At 44.1% G+C, this 25,451-nt stretch overlaps 1 protein-coding gene and 1 long non-coding RNA gene across 6 annotated transcripts in view; one reads left to right on the top strand and one right to left on the bottom strand.

The window, feature by feature from the left end:
- The window catches only part of LOC140711854 (uncharacterized), a 591,910-nt gene that overhangs the window by 279,711 nt on the left and 286,748 nt on the right, over positions 1–25,451 (top strand). The window lies entirely within an intron of this gene.
- Positions 4,684–22,856, bottom strand: LOC103247792 (pregnancy-specific beta-1-glycoprotein 7-like). 3 transcript variants are annotated; one of them, XR_012093158.1, is made up of 7 exons: positions 22,705–22,856; positions 21,068–21,427; positions 15,793–16,071; positions 12,805–13,083; positions 12,151–12,405; positions 6,949–7,033; positions 5,063–5,169 (listed from the first exon to the last, which is right to left on the bottom strand). XR_012093158.1 is itself a non-coding variant. In XM_073016377.1 (6 exons), exons 1-6 carry the CDS (start codon positions 22,766–22,768, stop codon positions 5,156–5,158), a joined length of 1,251 nt encoding a protein of 416 aa, XP_072872478.1. In that variant the 5' UTR covers positions 22,769–22,855; the 3' UTR covers positions 4,684–5,155. The 3 variants fall into 3 exon arrangements, 2 of the variants coding, with proteins under 2 accessions (XP_072872478.1, XP_072872479.1); XM_073016377.1 differs by lacking the exon at positions 6,949–7,033 and having other exon boundaries at positions 4,684–5,169; positions 22,705–22,855; XM_073016378.1 differs by lacking the exons at positions 5,063–5,169; positions 6,949–7,033 and adding an exon at positions 8,565–8,734 and having other exon boundaries at positions 22,705–22,855.

The following is a 25,451-nucleotide window of genomic DNA, read 5'->3' as shown; positions in this document are numbered from 1 at the left end:
TGTTCATTTCTTTTTACTCTTTTTTCTCTAAACTTCTCTTCTCGCTTCATTTCATTCATTTGATCTTCAATCACTGATACCTTTTCTTCCAGTTGATCGAGTTGGTTACTGAAGCTTGGGCATTTATCATGTAGTTCTCTTTTCATAGTTTTCATTTCTATCAGGTCGTTTAAGGACTTCTCTACATTGGTTATTCTAGGTAGTCATTCGTCAAATCTTTTTTCAAGGTTTTTAGTTTCTTTGCGCTGGGTTCGTACTTCCTCCTTTAGCTCGGAGAAGTTTGATTGTCTGAAGCCTTCTTCTCTCAACTTGTCAAAGTCATTCTCTGTCCAGTTTTGTTCCGTTGCTGGCGAGGAGCTATGTTCCTTTGGAGGGGGAGAGGCACTCTGATTTTTAGAATTTTTAACTTTTCTGCACTGCTCTTTCCCCATCTTTGTGGTTTTATGTACCTTTGGTCTTTGATGATGGTGACATACAGAGGGGGTTTTGGTGTGGATGTCCTTTCTGTTTGTTAGCTTTCCTTCTAACATTTGGGACCCTCAGCTGCAGGTCTGTTGGAGTTTGCTTGAGGTCCGCTCCAGACCCTTTTTCCCTGGATATCAGCAGCAGAGACTGCAGAAGAGTGAATATTGCTGAACAGCCAATGTTGCTGTCTGATCATTCCTCTGGAAACTTCATCTCAGAGGTGTACCCAGCTGTGTGAGGTGTGAGGTGTCAGTCTGCCCCTAGTTTGGATGTCTCCCAGTTTAGCTACTCAGGGGTCAGGTACCCACTTGAGCAGGCAGTGTGTCCGTTCTCAGATTCCAAACTCCATGCTGGGAGAACCCCTACTCTCTTCAAAGCTGTCAGACAGGGACATTTACATGGGCAGAGGTTTCTGCTGCCTTTTGTTTGGCTATGCCCTGTCCCCAGAGGTGGAGTCTACAGAGGCAGACAGGCCTCCTTGAGCTGCGGTGGGCTCCACCCACTTCAAGCTTCCTGGCTGCTTTGTTTACCTACTTAAGTCTCAGCAATGGCAGGCACCCCTTCCCTAGTCTCACTGCTGCCTTGCAGTTCGTTCTCAGACTGCTGTGCTAGCAATGAGGGACACTCTGAGCCAGGGGCAGGATACAATCTCCTGGTCTGCGATTTGCTAAGACCCCTGGTAAATTGCAGTATTATGGTGGGAGTGACCCGATTTTCCAGGTGTTGTGTGCCACGGTTTCCCTTGGCTAGGAATGGAAATTCCCTTACTCCTTGTGCTTCCTGGGTGAGGTGATGCCTCACCCTGCTTCAGCTCTCACTCGCTGGGCTGCACTCACTGTCCTGTACCTACTGTCTGACATGCCCCAGTGAGATGAACCCCGTACCTCAGTTGGAAATGCAGAAATCACCCATCTTCTGTTTTGCTCATGCTGGGATATGGAGGCTGGTGGTGTTCCTACTCGGCCATCTTGGCGCCATACCCCCACCTTTTTTATTTTTTAAGATGGAGTCTTGCTCTGTGGCCCAGACTGGAGTTCAGTGGCATGATCTCGGCTCACCACAGCCTCCACCTTCTGGGTTCAAGTGATTCTCCCGCCTCAGCATCCCAAGTCGCTGGGATTGTATTGTGGGATCTGGCCAGCAACCCACAATGCAACAGGGCTCTTTCTTTGTTCCCAGGCAGATTAGCAGGTCAAGAAATAAAAGACGCACAGAAGATAGTGAAAGATGGGTCCAGCGGTGTCATTGCCTTATGGTCCTGTGATGCCACCAATGCACTGGATATACCAGCATTTATTATTAAGTTTAGTGAGGGCGGGGGTAGGTTAGTGAGGGATTTAGGGTCGTTTGAATCTGAGGTGAGATGGTCACATGGGGATGAAATAATTCTTTAGCATAACATCGGTATGCAGAAGTACAGTATACAGAGATAATAATTTGCAACATAGTATGTGCATCAGCAATTTCTAACAGAGCCTTAAAACAGAAACACAGTCTATCCATATCATATGATTAGCAAGATACTAATCAGCAGTAACAGTTGCAGGAAAAGCTGGTTGCAAACAATCAATAGAAACAGGAAGTGAAGCTAGAGAAACGGTTACACCAAAAAATTCTCAGAAGGGAGTATGCCTTAACCCTAAAGAGACCTAGAAGAGCCATGTCAAGATAAGGGTGTTTATAACCTTATCTTATCCGTATGAACAGGTGCCCCTCATATGTCCATTTATAAGGTCTCCACAAGGGTTGCATTCCATTCCCAGAGCTACGAACATCTGCTTTTCTGGGATAGGAATCTTGGTGATGTGAAACCTTCCTGACTACAGGTCCATTTATAGGCTCTCTGCAGGGGGAAGCACATCACGTGCTGTTCGCTCATTGTGGCAGCCCAACCTGGCATTGTCTTTACACAATCCTGCATGCAATTTTATATTTACAATAATCAGGAGCATTTTATCTTTTATTCCATAGCAATGGTTTCCGGGGGTCTCCCTACAGGACTGCAGATGGGCGCCACCACTCCCGGCTAATTTTTATATTTTTAGTAGAGACAGGGTTTCACCATATGGATCAGGCTGATCTCGAACTCCTGACCTTGTGATCCGCCCGCCTTTGCCCCCCAAATTGCTGGGATTACAGATGTGAGCCACTGCCCCTGGCTCATAAACCACACATTTCTTTGAGTTTTTGAATTGCAGCCCAAGAGAAACAATTGGATACTTGAAGAATGGCTGCACACAAATATTTGCACACAAATAAAAATGTTCGTAGATTGCACCACATGAGAGAGACTACCAGTATGACTGTCAGGATGAAAATATCAAGAGTTTGGAATATGCACCTTAGGCAAGATGCAAACCAACTACAATAGAATAGATCAAAGAAGAAGCCAGAAGAGTCTAGTCATTTTAACCAGGCAGCATATTTGTTGATTTTTACAACTGAGTATCTATAATACCCGATGTATTTATCCATGTGCAACAAGAGGTGTCAGAAACTGTACAGGCTCCCCCGTTAAGCTGGTAGAGAGCAATTCTATTTTCTAGCATTGCATGTCTATGTTAAATTAAAACGGTGTGAGAAGAATAGGCAAGTATAGAAGTGGAAGCCTAAAAAAAACTCCATACATTTGAAGAAAATTTTGTGTTAAAGATGCGGCTAACATCAGCCTTTGGGTGGACTAAAGGATCTCTTGTTATATAAAAATGTGTGGGCCAGTTGTGGTGGCTCACGCCTGTAATCCCAGCACTTGGGGAAGCCAAGGTGTGTGGATCACCTGAGGTTGGGAGTTCAAGACCAGCCTGTCCAACATGTAGAAACCCTGTCTCTACTGAAAATACAAAATTATCCGGGTGTGGTGGTGCATGCCTGTAATCCCAACTACTAGGGAGGCTAAAGCAAGAGAATCACTGGAACCCAGGAGACGGAGGTTGTGGTGAGCCAAGATTGTACCATTGCACTCCAGCATGGGAAACAAGAGAAAAACTGCATCTTTAAAAAAAAAAGTGTGGTTGATGTGATATATCTGACACTATTAACTTACTCTCAAAATTACTTCTTGTGAAATCCCAAGTACAGCATTATTCTAGGAAGCAAAGGAGACAGGCATAAGCAAGGACAAATTAAGAGAGGTAAGAGTGTCATCATGATTGATAGTCTTGTTCTGACATCTTGAGGAAAGCTATCCACAGTGTAAAGTCATCAACTTGTTGTCGTGGTTTGCAGTTTAAGTGTCTCTAAGTCATGGCGTTGAACGTTTGGTGAGCTCTGAATGGCCCACACCTCTGACAGGAGCATTTTCCCATGAAATTTACATTGAGTTGTCCACCTCCAACTTATATAGCTTCAAGAGTAGAGCTGCTCTTGTTCTTAATGATTTCACTGGAGAAAACTGAATTGGAAGAACTAAAAGAATTCAAGGTCCAGTCCAGTCTACCAGTGGATTATAAATACTCAAAGCTAATGAACAGTGATTCAATATCGTAACAGGTGTACTATAGTTTTTCTTTTCAACATAATTTTTCTCTATATAGGAGTCTATTTTACCAAAGATAATTCCAGTAGGATGAATTTGTTTGCAAATAGGTTGAGTCTTACCAAACTTGCCTAGATTATTTACCTAAGTGCAGCAAGAGTAGCAATGGACCATAGAGGCTCTTTTTAAAGTTTGCTTGGTAGAAGTTTTATAAGAATCTCAGATCAAACTTTTATTTATTTATTTATTTATTTATTTATTTATTATTTTTTTTTTTTTTGAGACGGAGTCTGGCTCAGTCGCCCAGGCTGGAGTGCAGTGGCGCGATCTCGGCTCACTGCAAGCTCCGCCTCCCGGGTTCACGCCATTCTCCTGCCTCAGCCTCCCGGGTAGCCGGGACTACAGGCGCCCGCCACCTCGCCCGGCTAATTTTTTGCATTTTTAGTAGAGACGGGGTTTCACCGTGTTAGCCAGGATGGTCTCGATCTCCTGACCTCGTGATCCGCCCGCCTCGGCCTCCCAGAGTGCTGGGATTACAGGCGTGAGCCACCGCGCCCGGCCAGATCAAACTTTTAAAAACCTCTTGAGGCTAGGAAGCCAAACCAAGGCCAACTTTAGACTTTGCCTGCATTCCCTATGGGTTTATTCTATGTGTATTCTCAAATAGAACTTCCCAGTCAAAGCCTTGGTAATATAACCAATGTTTTCATATGTGTCCTGTTATAAAGAGGGTAGATTCTTACTGAACTTGTGCAAATAGCTTTATTACCATAAGCATATGAATATTCATGCATAGGTTCCCAATTCTGGGGCACTCAGATAGGGAGCAAAAGCAAATGTTTCAATTTTTGTTTACAAAAGTATACTTTACCAAATTGCTGTAAATTATAAATAGATTCAAAGAGAAATTTCATAAATCTGGAGAATAAAACATTCAAAGAATCAGTAGATTTTCAAATAAAAAATTATGAAAACGTTATCCTTTTGATGATTTAGTCCAATAAAGTTGAGGGATTTTTTCTTCTTTGTCTTGAATTTCATGAAGTTATCAGCCTGTTCATTAAAATTTTGAAAGTTCTCAGAGAGTCCAGTGGTATGATCTTGAAGTTATCAGAAACTTGTATTCAAGAGTTGTCATCAGAGTCTTTTCCATATATCTTGTGGAAGAAAAAGCAATTTTGGACTGTAGCTGATTGTAAATACTTCAAAGAAGAATCAAAGCAGCTGTCCTGGAATGACAAAGGTTTAAAGTGACTATGGTGAAAAATCTAATGAGATTTTTATTAGGTTTATTATGGTAAAGACACTGCTCACATAGAAATCTAGTAATCTAGTTACTTCTGTGCATATGACACTATGACTGATAACATATTCGATTTCCAGAAATTTCATATAGTTTTTTTAGAATACTCATTTTTAAATTTATTTTTATTTTTATTATTATATTTTATTTTTGCTTTTGAGACAGATTCTCGCTCTGTCGCCTAGCCTGGAGTGCAGTGGCACGATCTCAGCTCACAGCACGCTCCGACTCCCGGGTTCATGCCATTATCCTGCCTCAGCCTGAAGCGTAGCTGGGACTATAGGCGCCTGCTACCACGCCCGGCTAATTTTGTTTTTATATTTGTAGTAGAGACGGGGTTTCACCTTGTTAGCCGGGATAGTCTTGATCTCCTGACTTCATGATCTGCCCGCCTTGGCCTCCCAAAGTGCTGGAATTAACAGGTGTGAGCCACCTCGCCCAGCCTAGAATACTCATAGTATTAACATTCCCATAAATATTATTTAGAGAAGGTTTAGCATCACTTATCACTCATTTGAAAATGCTTGATATATATTTTAACATATCAAATAAGGTGGCTTTTCCATTCAGCTTCTGTTTCCCAACTGGATTACTGAGTTCTTGGTGTAGCCCATTAATACTTAGGGCCAAAAAATATAGTCTTATGTATGTTGAAAAAGGTCCTTAGGTAATTCCAGTACTTCTAGCTGAAAATCATTGATTTAGCTTTAAGTTCTAACTCTTACAACAAGAGTTCTTCATGCCTGTTACATGTTTGTAGTGTCAGGGAAGACTTAAAAATTACCAGTGCCTGGGTCCCTCTCTAGACCTTTAAACTGGAACTCATGGGTGGGGGTTGAGTATCCACTTTTAAAATGTTTTCCAGTGATTCCAATGTGTGGTTATATTTCCCATCATATTTCTCTGATTTCTTGTGGCCTTCACTTTTTTCTATTTGGTATCACGATTATTTTCAGGTCTCATTTCCTGTCCTAGGCTTTATGTCCCCTGGGGTAGGGACCTTGCCTTCTTCATTTCTGTATCTTTTTGGAACACATGAATTGGTCATCAGGAAAAGGTCTCAACCACACATAGGTTGTGTTGTGAGTCTCAGGTTCACAGGTTAATCCTAACTTCTTTGTTCTCCACGAGGTCAGAGATTGCTTGTGATGAAGGGTGTCATTAAGTCTGTAGTGCAGATGGTGGAGGGGAGTTCACCCTGTTTTTAGGCATAACATTGGAACTAAGAGTTTTATGTCTATATGGGTGAAAGGGTAGGGTTGTGTAGGAAGACAGTTCTAATTAGGATGGAGGAATTATACTAGGAAGTAGAGGTAAAGGAAGTGAGAAAGATTAGTAAATAGAAGAAATGTGAACTTACCAAATAGGCTAGAGTAGACTCCTGGAGATTCTTGATTAAGTGAATTAACTAGATTTTAGAAAGGTAATGAGGCAGTCATATGCAAGGAAGGTTTCAAAGTCTGGAGACAAGAAGTGAAGCAACACTTTGAGAAGTGGTTGAGCTTTGTGGGAATGGAGAGAATTACACTATTGAGAGATGTGAAAAATAATGAAGAGGGTTTCACAATGTGATAATTGTGTTTCTCATTTGAATTTGAGAAACAAACGAGCAGAGGCTGGAGATAACTACGTCTAAAAGACAGTGGGGTACAGGGAGCAGGCAGTCAGCCCTGCACGAAACAGGACAAGAGAAAGGCCATCATACCTGCCAGTCTTCCTGAAACACAGAAATGACATCATGGCTGCTATATCGGATTAAGCCCAGGATAGATGTCCTATTCCTGAAGGAGCTGTCATGGAAAGAAAAGAGAAGATGGAATGGAGGTGATGTTATTTTACAGGGGGGAGCCTCAGGAACAAGGATGTAACATGAGGTACTCTATAATTGTTTCTCAAAGGAATACATCATTTCTGTTGGAAAGTTGATGGGAGATGATTATATTCTTGCAGGTTTTTCCCCTTCTTACCATGTTTCTAGGTTGGTGATCAGTCCTCTGCCAATTCTCTACTGCACTCAGATAGTTCAGAAAACTTTCAGATGTGAGAAAGGCTGATTGCTACTTTCTATGTCGTTAGAACTTTCTGCCTTTCCACCTTTTCATGGTTGCATCTTTTTCTCAGTGTCTCTTTTGTGGCAGCCATGAATGAGACCTTACCAGGTCTCATTCATTTTAACTAAGAGTTTTATATCTATATGGGTGAAAGGGACCTGATTGACAGAAGACCCAGGTCAGTGCATTTCAAATTCACTACCTCCTTTGTACAGAAATCTTCCTTCCCACAGGCTCCCAGCAAGGGTGTGAAAGCAAGCCTAGTTCTCTGAGGCTCTCTTTAACTCTAATGTGTGGCTGGTTGGAGGACTCCCTCTCAGCCTTGCAAAAAGTCTCTTAGAATTGCATTGTAACCTAAAATTTCTTTCTGTTTCTTTTTCAGAGGAGTCAGCTTTGCATAGCTGTCTGTGGGTTCTCCCATACTACCTTCATGCCTGCCCCACATTCCCTCACAAGTGCCTTCCCTGGTAAATTATCTTGTGTGTCTAATCCCATCCTGGATTCATGTCCGTTGGTAAAAACTAACATACCAGGGTTGATTCTTTGCACTTAGCTTTTTTCCTTTCTCTCCCACAAGCAGTCAGTCACCATGTCCTAGTGTTTTATATGTTACCTCTTTTTCCATATATATATGGAAACAGTTAGGTACTGTTGAGGGGCATGTCCTGTGTGCCAGGCCCTGTGCTAAATACTTTACCTGTACCTCATTTAATTCACACAATACTCCTGTTAGGTAGACATTATTTCCATTTTGCCAATGAAAAGACAGAAGCTTAGAGTAGTGTGAAAACTTTCCTGGTGTCATATGGCTAGTAATATGTGGATCTGACATTTGATTCTAGGACTATTTGACCTCAAGGCTAATGATGATGGCAGTAATATAGCAGCTGACATTGGTTTGTCTGTGTGTGTCATCTTGTTTCACTGACTGCCTTAAACCTTTAAAAGAATGGTATGAAGCAAGCTCTCTCTTTGCAATTTTCAGGTGAGGAATCAGAGGTTCAGAGAAGTTAAGAGTCTTGTGCAAGAAATTTATAACTGTAAACTCTTACAGTAAAAAAGAAGAAAGATATCAGATCAACAACCTACATTAATACTTCAGGATATGAAAGAAGAACAAACTAAACCCAAGCACAGTGAATGAAGGAAACAATAAGGATTAGAGTGGACAAAAATAAAATGGAGAATGGAAAAAGAATAGAGGAAATTAATGAAACCAAAAGTTGATTCTTCAAAATGAAATCAACAAAACTGACGACCATTAACTAGACTGACTAAGAAAAAAAGAGAGAAGATTAAAATTACTAAAATCAGACATGAAAATGCAGTCTGACCATGGTGCATCATGCTTTAATCCTAGCACTTTGGGAGGTCACAATGGGAGGATTTCTTGAGGCCAGGTGTTTGGACCAGCATAGGTAACCTGGGGAGACCCTCCCTCTACAAAAAAAAAAATAAAAAACCAATGAGCTGGGCATGGTGGCATGCATCTGTAGTCCTAGTATCTTGGGAGGCTTAAGAAGGAGGAGAATTGCTTGAGCCAGGAGGTTGAGGCTGCAGTGGGCCATAATCACACCACTGTATTTCAGCCTGAACTGGCCTACTGAGTGAGAGCCTCTGTTCCAAAAAACACAACAAAACAAAAACAAAAAACAAAAAACAGAAAATGAAGCGATTACTACCAATTCTAATAAAATAATGATTATGAAAGTACTATAAGTAATTGTATGCCAATAAATTGGATAACCTAGATGAAATAAACACATTCCTAGAAAAACACAAAAATATGAATAGAACTATAATCAGTAATGAGATTGAATCAATAAAAGCATTTGATGGAATTCAGTATTTTTTCATAATAAAAACATTCTAACTAAGAATGGAAGGAAACCATCACAACATAAAGACAATATATGAAAAACCCAATGCTAACATCATATGCAACGGAGAAAGACTGAAAGGTTTCCCTGTATGAGCAGGAACAAGACAAGGATGCTGCTTTTGACACTTCTATTCAACGTAGTATTGAAAGGTCTAGTCAGAAAAATTAGGCAAGTATTTAAAAAAAGATATTCAAATTGGAAGAAAGGAGTTAAATTATTTCTGTTCGCAGATAACTTGAACTTATATGTAGAAAATCCTAAAGATGGAACAAACCTATTAGAATTAATAAATGAATTCAGTAATGTTGCACAATACAAAATCAACATTCAAACATAAGTCATATTTCAATATACTAACCATGAACAATCTGAAGGGAAATTAAGAAAAAAATTTAATTTCTATTAATATAAAAAAGAATAAAATATTTAGGAATAAGTTTAACCAAAGAGGTGAAATGATTATACCTGAAATCCACAAAATATTACTGAAAGAAATTAAAGATGACATCAATAAATTGAAAGACATTTTATTTTCATGAATTAGAAGACTCAATATTGTCAGGAGGACAATGCTACCCAAAGTGAGCTGCAGATTCAATACAATACCTATCAGAATCTCAGTGACATTTTTGCAGAGAAAGAAAAATCTGTCCTAAAATTTATATTCAATCTCATGACTCTAAATAGACAAACAACTTTGAAGAGGAAGAATAAAGCTGGAGGACTCACACTTCCGAATTTCAGCATTTACTACAAAGCCCCAGTAACGAATACAGTGTGGTACTGGCATAGAGGAGGACATAGAAATTAATGAAATAGAACAGAGAGCCCAGAAAGAAATACTTGCATATATGGCCGAATGATTTTCATCGAGTGTGCCAAGATCATTCAATGGGGAAAGGACAGTGTTCTTACCAAATGATATTGGGAAAGCTGGATATGCAAGGGCAAGAATGAGTAGAACCTTTACCTAACACCATATACAAAAATTAACCCACAATAGATCAAAGATCTAAATGTAAGAGCAAAAGCTATACAACTCTTAGAAGAAAACATAGGAGAAAATCTTCATGATATTGGATTTCACAGTGATTTCTTGGTTGTAACAACAAAAGCATAGGCAACAAATAAAATGGATAAATTGGATTTCATAAAAATCAAAACCTTTTATATACCGAATAACATCGAGAGAGCAAAAAGGCAACCCATGAAATGAGAAAAATATTTGCAAATAAGTGTGATAAGAAATTAATTTCCAGAATACATGAAAACTACAAGTCAAAAACAGCAAACATTCAAAAACCCAATTAAAAAATGAACAAGGATTAAAATAGTTTTCTCCAAGGAGGATATACAAATATATAATAAGTCTATGCAAATTCCTCAGCGTCACGAATACTTAGAGATATGCATATCAAAACCACTATGTGACACCACCTCACACATTTTAGGATGGCTTTGATAAACAACAATGACAGCAACACAAAGCAACAAGTGTTTTCAAATAGGTGGAAACATTGGAGCTCTAGTGCATTGCTGGTGGGAATGGGAAATGTTATAGCCACTGTAAAAAGTGGTGTGGCTGTTTCTCAAAAAATTAAAAAATAAATTACCATTTGATCCAGCAATTCCACTTCTGGACATGCTCCGTATAGAATTGAAAGAAATTTGAACAAATATTTGCACATTGATGTTCAGAGAAGCATTACCCACAATAGCCAAAAAATGTAAACAATGGAAAAGTCCATTGAAAGATAAGTGGGTAGGGAAATGAGGTATGTCTATACATCGAAATATTATTCAACCTTAAAAAGGAATAAAATTCCAATACATCGTGCAAAAAGGATGAACCTTCAAGATATTATGCTAACTGAAATAAGTCAGACACAAAAGGATAATAAATATATAATTCCATTTTTAAAAGATAGAATAGCCAGTTACATAGATACAGAAAGTAGAATGCTGGGTTCTAAGGGTTATGGGGAGAAGGAGTGAGAGTTACTGTTTATTGGGTACAGAGGTTTAATATGGTAAAAGGAAAAAGTTCTGGAAATGGATAGTGTGATGGTTACACAACACTAAATTGCACGCTTAGAAATAGTTAATGATAAGCCTTATATTAGATACATATGAAGTGTTCATTAGTCTTACCCTCTCTATAAATATACACTTTTTGGCATTGCCCCTTTCCTGCCATGCAGAGCCCCAGAGGTGAATCTCACTATTTCTCCAAGTGTGCATCACTCACTGTCCTCTATGCTGTGTCCCACGTGCTATGCCCACAGCCTCATACAGCCGGTGACTTCAGAGCCAGGACACAGTTCAAGAGTCTGCCCCAAGGCTCCCTCTGTTCTTATTTCCCTGCAGACTAGGCTTCACTTCAACTGGCAGCTCGATTTAGCCGAATTCAGGACAGGCCACCAGGGCTCTTTCTCCACACATGCTGGTCCCACCCCAGGTGGAGTCAGGCAGGGCATCACCAGAGGAGCCCGGAGCAAAGCAGGGAGCAGTCAGAGTTGCTCCTCCCTCATGCAAGGGCCTTCCTCCTCTCATTTGGAGGAAAAATGTGAGCTTGTTTCAAAGCCTCAGATGTTCCTTTTAGCTCATGGAGTAGGTAAAAGAAAACAAAGATGTGGCAGAAAGGGATGTGTCTGTGACAGCGAGAAGCAACTTGATCTTGAGGACTCTCCTTCTTGTCGCTCTGTGAAACCTCTTCCACCACGTAGGGCTCAGGGCTGGGAAAGCCCCCTCCCAACCTCTCTCAGGCTGGCCACAAGGTCAACCATGAGAAAACAGTAAAACAAGGAGAAGAGAGTCTGTAGAGACAAATTGGGAGGGTTCAGGAGGAGAATTTAGGATTTGCTTCTGCCCATGGGACATAGGCTGGGAATAAAAATGTTTTCCTGACTCTTCTCTGAAAGCCAGATAGACTCCACCTAAAATCCTATTGCCAATGATGCAGGATCCACTTACCAGAGACTTTGATTTTCTTGAATGTGGAAATTTCCCTGCCAGTGGCTGAGTTACGAGCAGAGCAACCATAGAGCCCGCTATGCTCTGTAGTAATTTGGGGGATAGAGAGCTTATGTCCTGATTGCTGAAGCTTCCCATCAATCGTCCAAGAATACTCAGCCGGTGGGTTAGAGTCCGCGAAGCAGTACAGGTAGAGGTTTCCTCCTGAATGGTAATTGGTGAATGAAGGGAAAATGCAGGGGAAGTCTGGACCATCTGGAGTAAAGAGAATAAAGCCACTGGTGATGTCATCCAAGGGAAGGGGATGCTCCTGGTCTCTTAAAGGGATACAGTGTCCCTCTGAGCCAAGACACACCCTCAAGTCCCAACCAAACCCCCTCTGTGTTCACTGAGACGAGGCCTAACGTTCTCAGGCTATAGACCCGTCACAGGCTGTAGACCCCAAGTGTCCCATGACAGGAGCATCCCCTCCCCTTATATTCTTGGTTAAGGCTGTGCCTACTTAGGTTTTCCCAGGGCAGGAAGTCATAACCAGCTCAGGTGTCCAGAAATAAAAGTGTCTGTACTTGGACCTGAGAGAGACTGAGAGGCCTGGCCTCTGGTCGTTTGTATTTAAGCTCGTGACCTGGCCATAGAGGAACCAAAGGTACTCACAGAGAACATCCAGGGTGACTGGGTCACTGAAGATGCCACCAAATCGGTCCTGTATTTCACATTCATACGGTCCTGTGTCATTTCTTGTGACATTGGCGAGAATGAGGATCCTGTTTTCACCGGGTTGCTTTAGCCTGGGACTGACCGGGAGTCTCTGACCATTTACCCACCACACATAGGTATAGTTCTGAGTCTTAGGTTCACAGGTTAAGGTTACAACATTCTTATTCTCCATGGGGTTGAAGTTGTTGCTGGTGATGTAGGGCTTGGGCAACTCCGCTGTGTGGATAACAGAGAGAAGATTGTCCTGTGTAGCACCTTTGATTCCTCCACAGACATCCTTCAATCAGAGTTGGCATCTCCCACCTCTCAGCCCTCCTGAGTCCTTGAAAGTCAACAGCTGGTGCGTGTGTCACGAGACAGATGCATGATGACCTAAGGGCTCAAAGACTGTGAGGCCACCTGCTCTGTCTTAGGGAAGCACAGACTTTCTCAAGTGTGAATTGAACAGTAGTGTTGGGTCATGGACAGATACATCAGTGGGAGTCACAGCCCCTGGTACCCCTCCCAGTCCCTCTCTAATCAACTGACTGGCTGGCTCACCTTGGGTTCCTTACCTGGAATGTGTAACTGCTGGATCTCTTCCAAATTCCATCCTACTTTGCCCCCTTAGATGTGATTTCTCTGCAGCTTCCATTTTCAAGGACATTCTAGAGATGAGTAATAATGGGACTTCCCATTGTCCTGAAACCCTGAAGATACTGAGCAGCCTGGCCTGGGACTGGATGTTTCAGCAGAAATAAGACAGGGGAGACCAGAGTCAAGCCTGGAGGTCAGTTCAGTCATCAGGCAGTGGAGGCACAAGGTGGGGCAGTTTTCTGCAGGTGTTTCATGATGACTTACTTGAGCCAGTGACCTCCAAAGATAGAGCAGAGTGCAAGAAATGATCTAGAAAGAGTGAAGGGGACAGGCAAGAGCTGGTGGCTTTGGAGCAGAACCATGTTCCCTGTTCTGGGTTCTGTAAGTTTCCTCTCCTTCTGCAGAGGACAGGTGAGGACTATGTGGATCTTTCCAGAAATACATGTGGATATTTGCAAATGCAGAACTGACTGGTGGAAAGGGTGGCAATGAACTGCTGGAAATCTGGTCGTCATGGACCATGCGTGTTTGATGGATATGAGACAAATTTGGGGAGAAGTTTTGCAAATATTTTCTTTCATTGGACACTCTACTCTCTGATTCCATGAGTTTGACTACTCTAGGGACCTTATGGAAGTGGATTCCAGAGTGAATCTGAGAAGAGACTGCTGGTTTTCAGAAACTGGGAGTGGGGAGAATTATAAGTTGTTCATGTGTATGCAGTTTCAGTTATGCAAGACGGGGAGGTTCTAGAGATCTGCTGTACAGCTTGATGCCTACAGTTCACACAGATTGAGTATTTCTTATGCATAAGACTTAGGACAAAAAGTGATTTTTTTGATTCTGAAATATTTGTCATATACTTACTAGTTGAGCATCCCAAATCTGAAAGATTCAAAATCTAAAATGCTTTAGTGAGCATTTCTTTTCAACATCAGATTAGTATGCAAAAGTGGGAGGTGATAAGCCAAATATATTCTTGCCCTTTTTTTTTTTTTTCCCTCACACCACATTTCTAGCTTGGTGATTAGTTTTTGGTCAATTCCATACTGGCCATGCTGCACTTGTATATTTTTGAAGGCTTTGGGATGTGAGAAAGTCTGATTGCTATTTTCTACGTCATCAAAACTTTCCACCTTTTCATGGTTGCATCTTTTTCTCAGTGTCTCTGTTGTGGCAGTCATCAATAAGAGCCTGTCAGGTGAGATTTAGGACAGATTTTTGTAATTCTGCAAAAAATGTTATTGAGATTCTGGTAGGGGTTGCGCTGAATGTGCAGATCACTTTGAATAGTATTTTCTTCCTAACAATATTAATTCTTCCAATCCATGAAAATGAAATGTCTTTCCATATATTGATGTCATCTTTAATTTCTTTCAGTAATGTTTTGGAGTTTTCAGGGTATAACCCTTTGACTTTTGGGTTAAACTTATTCCAAAATATTTTATTCCTTTTGATGTTAATGTAAATTGAAATTCTTTTCTTAATTTCCTTTCACATTGTTCATTGTTAGTATGTAGTCTAAAGAATGATCTAGAAAGAGCAAAGCAGTAGGCAAGAGCCGATGGTTTTGGAGCAGAAACATATTCCCTGTCCTGGGTTTTTGATTTTCCCTCTCCCTTTGCAGAGGGAAGATGGCTCTTTTCTGACAGCCAGAATAGCCAGATAGACTTCACTGGAAAACATATTGCCAATGCTCCAGGGATCCACTTACCAGGGACTATGATCCTCTTGATTATGAGTTTGGTTCCACCAGTGGCTGAGTTATGGATGAAACAGACATAGACCCCTGTATATGTTTTAGTGATTTGGGGGATAAAGAACAGTTGTGCTGATTGCTGGAACTTCCCATCAATTAGCCAAGAATGCTCTGCCAGAGAGTCTGTGAGGCAGGAGAGCTTGGGGACTTCCCCTGTATGGTAATAGGTGTATGAATAAGAAAAGGTGGGGGCATCCAGGCCATCTGGAGCAAAGAGAATAAAGGCACAGCTGATGTTGTCAGAGGGAAGGGAAAATCCTGTTCTATGGAAGGGCCACAGTGACCCTCTCAGCTAAGTCACAACACTGAAGTCCCAGCCAAATCCCTGCTGTGTTCACTGATCTGGAGCCTGAGACATTCCCCTGTTTCTCCCATCATAAGCTGTGGACCCTGAGTCTCCCATGACAGGAGCAGCCTCTTCTCTCCCACTGTTTATCAAGCCTAAGCCTACTCTTAGTAGTCATGGTCAGCTTTGATGTCCAGGGGTAAAGGTCTCTGTACTTGGCCCTGAGAGGGAGCGAGAGGCCTGGCCTCTGGCCATGTGTTTTTGGGATGGCAGCCTGCCACAGAGAGGAACAGAAAATACTCACGGAGGAGATTCAGGGTGACTGGGTCACTGCGGCTGGAACTCACTGGGTTCTTCATTTCACATTCATAGGGTCCTGCAGTATCGTTTGTAACACCAGATATAATGAGGGTCCTGTTGTTTTTGGACAGCTTCAACTTGTGACTGATAGGGAGGCTCTGACCACTTATCCACCACAGGTAGCTTACATCCCGAGTGTGAGGATCACAGGATAAGATGACAGTCTCCACGGCCTCCCTGGGGCTTAAGTTGCTGCTGGAGATGTAGGGCTTGGGAGTCTCCACTATGCAGATAACAGAGAGAAGATTGCCCTGTGTGGCACCTTTGATTCCTCCAAAGACATTTTTAAATCGGAGATGGCATTTCCCACCTCTCAGCGCACCCTACTCCTTAAAAGCCCATGGCAGGTGTGTGTGTGTTACAAGACAGACGCATGGCAATCTGAGGTTTGAGGCTACCTGCTTTATGTGGAGAAGCACAGACTTTCTCAAGTGTGTATTGAGCAGCAGCATTGGGTCATGGCAAGACACAGGACCAGCAGTCACAGCCCCTGGTGACTCTGAGTCCCTCCCTCTCCAACTGCCTGCCTGGCCCACCCTGTGGTCCTCACCTGGAGCATGTGGTGCTGGAATCGTCTTAGTTTCAGTCTTACTTTGCCCCCCAAGGTATGTTTTCTCTGCAGCTTCCCTTTCCAAGGACATCCTGGATATAGATGATGGAACTTCCCATTGTCCTTAAGCCCTTTGAGTACTGAGAAGCCTGGCCTGGGACTGCGTACTTCAGTAGAAATAACACAGGGGAGACCACAGTCAAGCCTGGAGGTCAGTCATCAGGCAGTGGAGCCACAAGGTTGGGCAGTTTTCCCAGCTGTCTCATAGTGACTGACTTGAGCCAGTGACCTCTAAAGATAGAGCAGAGTCCAAGGAATGACCTACAAAGAGTGAAGGGGACAGGCAAGAGCTGATAACTTTGGATCAAGACCATGTTCCTTGTTCTGGGTCCATGATGTTCCCTTCCCCCTGTAGAAGGCAGGTGAGGACCATGTGGATCTTTCTAGAAATACATGTGGATGTCTGCAAATGCAGAACTGACTGATGGAAAGGGCGAACATGAACTGATTATGGAAGTCTGACCCTCATGGACCCTATGTGTTTGGTGACTATTAGACCAATATTTGGGAAGAAGTCTTGCAGGCACTTTCTCTCATTAGACATTCTACTCTCTGATTATATGAGTTTGACTACTCTATGTACCAAATAACAGTGGATTCCAGAGTGAGTCAGAGAGTAGAATAGTAGTTTCCAGGAGCTGGGGTCGGGGGAGTAGGGCATTGTTCTGTGGGTGTGCAGTTTCAGTTATGCAGGATGAGGAGGTTCTAGAGGTCTCCTGTACAGCTTCATGCCTATAGTTCATGCAGATAAAGTGTTCCTTATGCAGAAAGCTTAAAACCAAGTGTTTTGTATTTCTAACTTTCTTTTTATTTTGGAATATTTGCAGTAGATGTAATGGTTTAGCATCCCAAATCTGAAAAATTTAAAATCCAAAATGCTTCAGTGGGCACTTCTTTTTAGCACCACATCAGTGGTCAGAAGTGTTGGATTTTGGAGCATTTCAGATTTTGGATTTCTGCGTTTGGTATACTCAATTTGTGATACTGTAATTTTCCCATAAAATGTCAGGAGTTTAGACCTCATGTTATGTTTTGACTCTGGTAACCAAACATTAAAAAGTTTGGAGGAAACATTAAAATGTTGTCATAAGTGGAAATTTTTACTGATGGTCCAAACATCTAAGATGAATTGCTGGTAGTAGTATTTCTCTTGATACCCAATTAAGGTTTAGGTGTGGGGTGAATTCCAGCAGGATTACATTATGCTCAAAAAAGATGCCAAACGTGATTTGAAATTAGCAACTCCTTAAGTAGAGAGAGTCCCGTTAAAAGGACAGAACTGGCCAGTGTGTCTATTACATAAAAGGAGGAATGATGCTGTATTAAAAGAAGTGATATGTGTTATGTTAGGAAATATAAAAAGAGCTCCCTGTTTCTAATTTCTGTGCAGTTTGGAAAAATGGGGAGGAGCCCAAAACAGATATGTGAAATTCTTTCTTCATTTTCTCCCAATCTCAGGAAATACAACTCGAGTTTCAGTTTGTGTGAATTAGGAAGAGTCTAAGTGAGATGCCAATGGTTCATGTGTCGCTCACACGAAGAATCCCAACTTGTGAAAATGGCATCATCATGAGGAAACAATCGTATGTGGCACAGGCAGTAAAATCATCAGATAGCACACACCTGGCCAACTTCAACAGGTCCCCGAAACCACCAGTATTCTCATTATGTGTATGTTACAGCCTTGGTAGTTGTCCCGCAACTACAAAATTTAAAAATTGCTATTGTCAATAAAAAATGTTAAATATGAAGTTGAATTGTTGTTCAACTTTTTTTCCCCCACTCTTTTTGAACTTTCCTGTTTCATTTTTGGAAGTTTCTATTGACACATCCTCAAGCTAAAGATTCTTTCCTCAGCTGTGTGCATTCCACCAGTAATCATCTAAAGCATTCTATATTTATCTAACAGCCCCTTTTTTTCTTATTTTATCTGAGACGGAGTCTCGTTCTGTTGCCCAGGCTGGAATGCAGTGGCACGATCGTGGCTCAAGCAAGCTCTGCCTCCTGGGTTCACGCCATTCTCCTTCCTCAGTCTCCTGAGTAGCTGGGACTACAGGTGCCCATCACCACGCCGGGCTAATTTGTTTGTACTTTTAGTAGAGATGGGGTTTCACCATGTTAGCCAGGATGGTCTCAATCTCCTGACCTCGTGATCCACCCACCTCAGCCTCCCAAAGTGCTGGGATTACAGGCATGAGCCACTGTGACTGGCCATCTCTGAGGGATTTTAATGAGTTGTTGACTTTTGAGTTTGTTCAGCTTTTTACTTAGTGTTAGAACCGAGTGACAAATTTCAAGTTTGTTATATGCCTGACAGGAAACCACAAGTCTCTAGGAAGTGACTGGAGAATGTGAGCTCCATGGTAGGTTGAGGATGGAGTCATGAGTGAAATGGGTGAAATCAGCCCATGGGCTTTGGAGACTGCAGACCTGTCCAGCCTCTGACACCCTGGTGAGTCAGTGCAAAGATTACAACAGTGACAGCAAACTAGCATGGCTGACTTCATCTGCCATCTAGTCTCAGGCTGGCTGTTCTCACTCATTCCTGGCCATAGGCCAGGCTAACCATGGGAGGAATTTAGTTTATGGTTTAACTTTGAAGCAAGAATGATAATAGTTCCTCCATAACACTAATACCCTTCTTTTGCCCAGGGATTGCCTTTGTAAAACTGGTGAAAGACCATGAGACTAAGATTATAGGAGGGAACTGAATTCTGCTAAAATGTAGGCATAGTTTCTATAATCTCTTACTTCTTAAATGTCATTTGGTCAGAGTTTACAAAACTTGTAACTAATTGCTCCTATAGATAACATCACTATTGTAGAACCTGAGATTGGTCTTTTGAGATGTTTCTCATTCTTTGCATTCTGGCAACCGGCTGACCTCATTCATACCCATGACTAATGGTTCAGCCAGTCACGTGGTCCCCACCTAGAGGTGAATTCAAGCACAAACAGATCATTTCCCTCCACCCCCATGATTCCATCCCCCAAACAATCAGCAGTACCCATTTTTTAGTCCTGTGCCCCTGAAACTATCCTTGAAAATCTCTAACCCCTGATCCACTAGGGAGGCTGATTTGAGTAATAATAGAACAGTCAGCCTAGTTAGAGGTAGTGTCTGGGGAAGGCCTAGGGGTGGAGGAAGAAGCTGTGCAGGACAGGGCTTACCAGTTAGAATGAAGTGGGAAGAAGATGAGGAACACAGAGAAGCAGAGAGAGGCAGAGACAGTATGGCAGTGAACAATGGGGGCTACAGTGACTTCAGAGGCCCCAGGGACCAGGTGACCCCAGTTCCACAGTCCAGGACCAGGGAGCCCTGAAAACCCTCCCGTGCCCAAAGAGCTTCAGAGTTACATGAGAGGGGGTGTCTTTATGAGCAAGAGGTAGTGGGGGGATGAAACATGGGTGTCAGCCTCTGAAGGACAAGAAACAGGTGTGGCTAGACCTCCTAGGATGCTGCATCTGAGGTCCACTCTGTAAAGAAATTATGGACCATTCATTTCTTCATTCAATTCCTTCATTTGTTATGTGAGAGCTCCTGAGTGTGTGTCTCTCACTGGGCCTGTGCTGGTGCAGGGTGTGAGTGGGGAAAGGAAAAAAGATTCTCTCCTTTATCCTGTCATGCCAGTGACATGGACACTTTGGGAAACAGGATTTCAGGTTCAGTGATAGGGGTTAAGATCTGAGGGGGAGGCCTGGACATTTTTTGCACTGACTCTGACAGTTGAGGCAGGTGATTTAGTTCTGGAGTGCAGACTAATCAGCTGACCATTTGCTCTCACTCCTCTGAGGTTTGGATGCCTAAGAAGAGAGGATTTGAGACAATAATTGACTATGGGGTCCTTGGAACCCAATATGCCCTCACTTCTGGTGGAGGAGAGGATGGGCCTGTGGCTGCAGACAGACCTCATGTGACCCTGATCTGCCTTTTGTGTTTGTGTGACTCTGGTTCAGTGACTGTGCCTTCCTGTGCCTCAGTTTTCTCTCAGTCAAATAAGGTAAATGGCAAATGGACTGTGGGTTTTCATGCTATCTGTGAATAAATTGTAAATTCTTCACAGTCACCGGACCTAATGCTTGGCACAGTGGAGGTGTTCACACAAACAGCATTTATTATTGTTCACTTCCATGAGAGAACTCAGTAAGCCCTGCCACAACCCAGCCCTGGCACAGGCTCCTCAGCTTTTTCTGGAGTAAGGATTAAGGGACAGGGGTCTGGGGTTGAAGCTTCTAGAGCTGTGCTTCTTTGAGAGTATCTTTGCCCCTTAGGCAAAGCCCTACTCAGTTCTCCAGGGTGTTTCTCAGGGTAAGGTTTATGAAGAGGGCATGAGGTGTTTGGCTGAGACTGGTCTCCTCGTGCTGAGCACCCCCCATCAGACTGTCCTTCTTGTGCAACAAGTGTCTGCAGGGTCTGGAGGCAGGAAAGGAATTCTGATCTGTTGAAGTTTGTCTCCTCTGTGTGTGTCCTACACTAAATACCAAAACCCCAACATGGGACATAATACAGAGAGGGACAAAGGCACAGTTCAGGCCTGACAATCCTGTTTGTGCAAAGTAGAAGTGACCCCCGCCCCCCAACACCCAGGGATCATGTGGAATCACTCACGATATAAGGTGAAATGTGCAGTTTCTCCTTCAGTCCTATCACCTCGCTTTGTGATTTGTATGGTGTAGGATCCTGTGTCCTTCTGGGTGACATTCTGGATCAGCAGGGATGCATTGGAATATACTGTTTCTCGTCCAGTGTATGCAGGCCCAGCTATAATTGTTTCAGTGTCTTTTACATATGATGTAACGTAAAGGTGGAGGTCCGTTTTTTGCCCTTTGTACCAGATGTAGCCAGTAAGATTCTGGGGCAAATTGTGGACAAGTAGAAGAACATCTTTCCCCTCGGAAACTTTGGTTGGCTGGGCTTCAATCGTGACTTGAGCAGTGGTGGGTGGGTTCCAGAAGATTAAAAGTGATGCTAGGAGGTGGAGAGAGCATCAGTCAATATTGAGACTTATGTATGGGAGTGAAAACATTGGGCCCTGTGTCCTGAGAAGATCTCTTCAATCATCAGCCTCAAAGATACACACACACACATACAAACACACACACACCCCAGTAGGACAGTAGGACACACACATACACCCCTTTTGTGTGTGTGTGTTTGTGTGTGTGTGTGTCCTACTGTCCTACTGGGTGAAGGTCAGCAGCATGACCCCCGTTCCTTCAACCCTTCTGACCTTGGCATTTTTCTGTTTGGAATCCTCCTCCCCAGGGATCTTCACGGCTCCCTGCACACCACCCTCAGGTCCTGCTCACATCAGGGCATCCTTAGACTTCTTTCCTGACACCTCCTTCAGAGACCCTGGGTCTTCCCTTTCTGACCTTTCCCTGCTCTGCTCCCTCCAGAGCTCTTGTCAACACTTGACCTCACATTCTAGATCTCTTTGCATGTCTGTCTTTCTTCCCATGACAGCGTGAGCTCCATGAGGACAGGGACTTTTGTGATCTTGGTTGCACCCCAGTGTCTGAGACAGGCTGCAGACTTCTGTAGATTTGAGAGTTCCCAGGGCCCTCCATGCCTGGGTTGTTTCTTTTATTCTTTCCCCAATTGTTGAGGTTTTTTGCTGAGGACAGTGTTTCATGCCCCGCTTACATTTTCATTCGAAGTGTCATCTGATAATAGTTATTATTGTCATTTTTCAAAAAGTGGTGTCCAGTGATGATTAACCAGGAAAACAGAACACTTGAGATTTTCCTACCTCTTACCAATTCCGGTTCAATGTGATTTTCCTGTTTTGACCCATGTCCCTCTCTGGTGTATTTTCCCCTATCCAGGCTCCAACAGAGCCTTCTTTTCTGTTTTTTGTTTTTTCTTTCTTCTTCTTTTTTTTTTTTTTTTTTTTTTGAGATGGAATCTTGTACTGTCACCCAGGCTGGCGTGAAGTGTCGAGATCTTGGCTCACTGCAACCTCTGCCTCCCAGGTTCATGCAAATCTCCTACCTCAGCCTTCCGAGTAGCTAGGATCACAGGAGTACACCACCACAGCTGATTAATTTTTTGTATTTTTCATAGAGACAGGGCTTCACTGTGTTGACCAGACTGGTCTTGAACTCCTGAGCTCATGATCCACCCACCTCAGCCTCCCAAAGTGCTGGCTTCTTTTATTTCTTAGAACCCCATCCTCTCTAGGAAACCCCATCCAATCATTCTGCTTCCTCCTCCTGTCCTCTCCCAGGAAGTTCTCTCCTCACCTGTGAGTAGGAGCTCCTTCCAGGTGATGTGTAGTGTGCAGCGAGGGGCTGAGAGGGGCCCCATGGCCTGTGCTGCCTGCTTGTTCTCTCTGGAGATGAGCCTGAGATGCAGAAACTTTCTGAGCACGGCTGTCAGCTGTGCTGTCCTTCCTCCTTCTGTGCTGAGCCTCTTCCTGGGGCAGGAGCACTTCTCAGGCTCATGGGTGGGGTCTGTGCCCAGGACACCTCTCTGTCCCTTCCCCTCTCAGTCCTGCCTCCTTGTCCCTCCTTCTCTTTTTCCTTTTGTCTGTGTGTCAGGTCCCTGGAAATTGTGGAGGTTTCTGTCTGTTTCAGCAGTGATTCTGTCACCAAACCTTAACACACACTATGTGCAGAAACACAAACACACACACAAAAGAGACACCCACAGACACACACAGTCACACACATACCCTGTAGGTTGGGCAAGCACAGTCCTGGGCCTCAGCCTCCTGCTGTCCCTATGGGTCTGGGTCGGGGTGCACATTGACGCCCTTTGCCCTCTTTCCTCCCCATCTGGCTCTCCCCTTTAGTGCAGGAGGCTGGAGCTGCACCAGGTCCCTGTCACAGGGACACCCCATTGTGCTGTGGGTGAGTTGTGTGTCGCCTGGTGACAGGAACCCTTCCTTTCTCTAATTGTGTCTAGCTTGGCTGCAGCTTCCAAGGATGGATATTCAGGACCTGGGTGTCCCAGAGGAAAGTTTCCTTCCTGGAGGTGTGCAAGGTGAATCTCTCATGTCTCTTGGGAGGAGAGGCCTGTGCTGGTTGCTCAGTGGGGGCTGTGAGTTCCATGGTCAAAGGACAGTTCTTAGTCACTCTATTGCTCCCTGGGGACTGGTGGCTGAGCTGGGGCTCAGGGTTTCTCATTTCTTCCTGACCATCTTTGGTGTCCTCTCTTCTCTTCCCATCTGAGTGTCCTGTAATTACCACACCTTCCCCATGGTGGTGCAGGAGGAAGTGGGGAGTTACCCAGGAACCCCGTGGAACATGGCTCGTTGAGACGCAGGAAGGGGAGCCTGGGACAGAGCAGGGGTTCAGAGCTGGAGAGATTCATCCCAACTTACTCCGTGGTCATGATGGGCTCAGCCCTCCATGTGCTGACATACCCAGGAGTCTGTCCTGAGGATTTTGACATAGCCAAGCTGCTCTCTGTAGAGAAGGAACAGGCAGTCGCCAGAGATCCTGTTTGGAGGGACGTTTCTCACCCTTGAGAGGGTGGCTGGGTGTGAGTTGTGTTCTGGGAGCAAAGAGCAATAATACCTCTTTCTCCCAGCAGGGACACAGGAGAGGTCTGTCTTCTCAAGGGACAGGCGGGGATAGGTGGCCACATCCTGCATGGTGCCTGTGTGTGACCATCAGACGCGCTCTGAGCCCCCCGGGGGGCAGCGGGCAGACAGGTCATAGGGTGCCTGACTGATTCCCAGGGAGGCTGTGGGTCTCCAGGCAGCCGCTGTTCTGTATCAGCACTAGGCTTGGCCTGGGATGCCCCAGAGAACAGGACAGATGGAGCACGGGCGGGCATTTAGGGAGCAGTGACAGAAAGAGTTGATGAGGATGGAGGGAGGTCACGAGGGGAAAGCGCCCAGTGTGGCGCCCTGCGCACCACCGCTGCAATGGGAGATATCTTTTTAGCTGATCCCAGGGAAGGAGCAGGCCTGCAGAGGGAGTGGTGTTAGGTTGGCGGCCACCAGGTCAGGGAGGAGCCGACAGAGTCCGTGTTGGGAGCATGGAGGGCCCTGAGGACTTGGGCCTAGGTGACCCTGGTGAGGGTGGACCCTTCGCCGCCTTGGGTTCTGCTGAGGGAGGTTGGCATCCCCTGGGAAGACTCCAGGCTGGGAGGGACTCTGCCGCCCTCTGGTGGACTGGAAGGGAAGTGTGGGTGGCCGAAGTCCCAGGCCAGGCTGCGTGTTTTATTCCACAAGGATCTGCACATTTCACATGAGGTCACCCATATGTTATGTTACAGCTCCATCACATTCCAGCCCCGTGAGTCCCAGTCTCTGTGACTCTGCGTTCACTGTTCTCCCGCTTTCACAATCGGATGTCCCAAAGGCAGATTTTCGTCACCTTCTGTGAGTTTGTGTTTCTAGGCGACACTGTGTATACCCTGGGGGCAGTGATGTCTGGGGCTGAGCACTGCACATGGGCTTGGGAGCAGAAGAGGGAGCAGCAGGGCGGGAGGGTCAATGGAAGGGGAGCAGGGACTTACAGTTTCATGTTGTGGTTGTATCACTGTAGCCTCACATGCCATCCATAGCCTGACATCGAGGCTGCCCTATGGGACCTGTGCTGGTTGAGGCCCTGCTGGAGCTCTTGTTTTGGGACCTCTGGTTCTGCTGGGCACAGGAGCTTCTGAAGGGGTGGCCTGCCCCTCCACACCTGTGGGCATTTCTCGTTAGGTGGAACGAGAGACTTGAGAAAAGAAATGAGACACAGAGATGAAGTATAGAGAAAGAAAAAGTGGGCCCAGGGGACCGGCACTCAGCATACAGACGACCCGCGGTGGCACTGGTCTCTGAGTTCCCTTAGTATTTATTGATTGTTATCTTTACCATCTTAGAAAAAGGGCTGTAGCAGGATAATAGGATTATTGTAGGGAGAAGGTCAGCAGTAAGACGTGTGAATAAGTATGCTGCAAATGTTACATTCATTATTTAATCATTGTACCCTCATAATTTCAGGACTGAGGAAAGAAGATGGCACACATCAAAGTGCTTTGTACACTATGC

This window comes from Chlorocebus sabaeus, chromosome 6 (genome assembly GCF_047675955.1).
Source record: "Chlorocebus sabaeus isolate Y175 chromosome 6, mChlSab1.0.hap1, whole genome shotgun sequence".
Classification (NCBI taxonomy): domain Eukaryota; kingdom Metazoa; phylum Chordata; class Mammalia; order Primates; family Cercopithecidae; genus Chlorocebus; species Chlorocebus sabaeus.
Note: the sequence above shows the minus strand (reverse complement) of the source record. Positions and strands in the feature narration are given on the sequence as shown.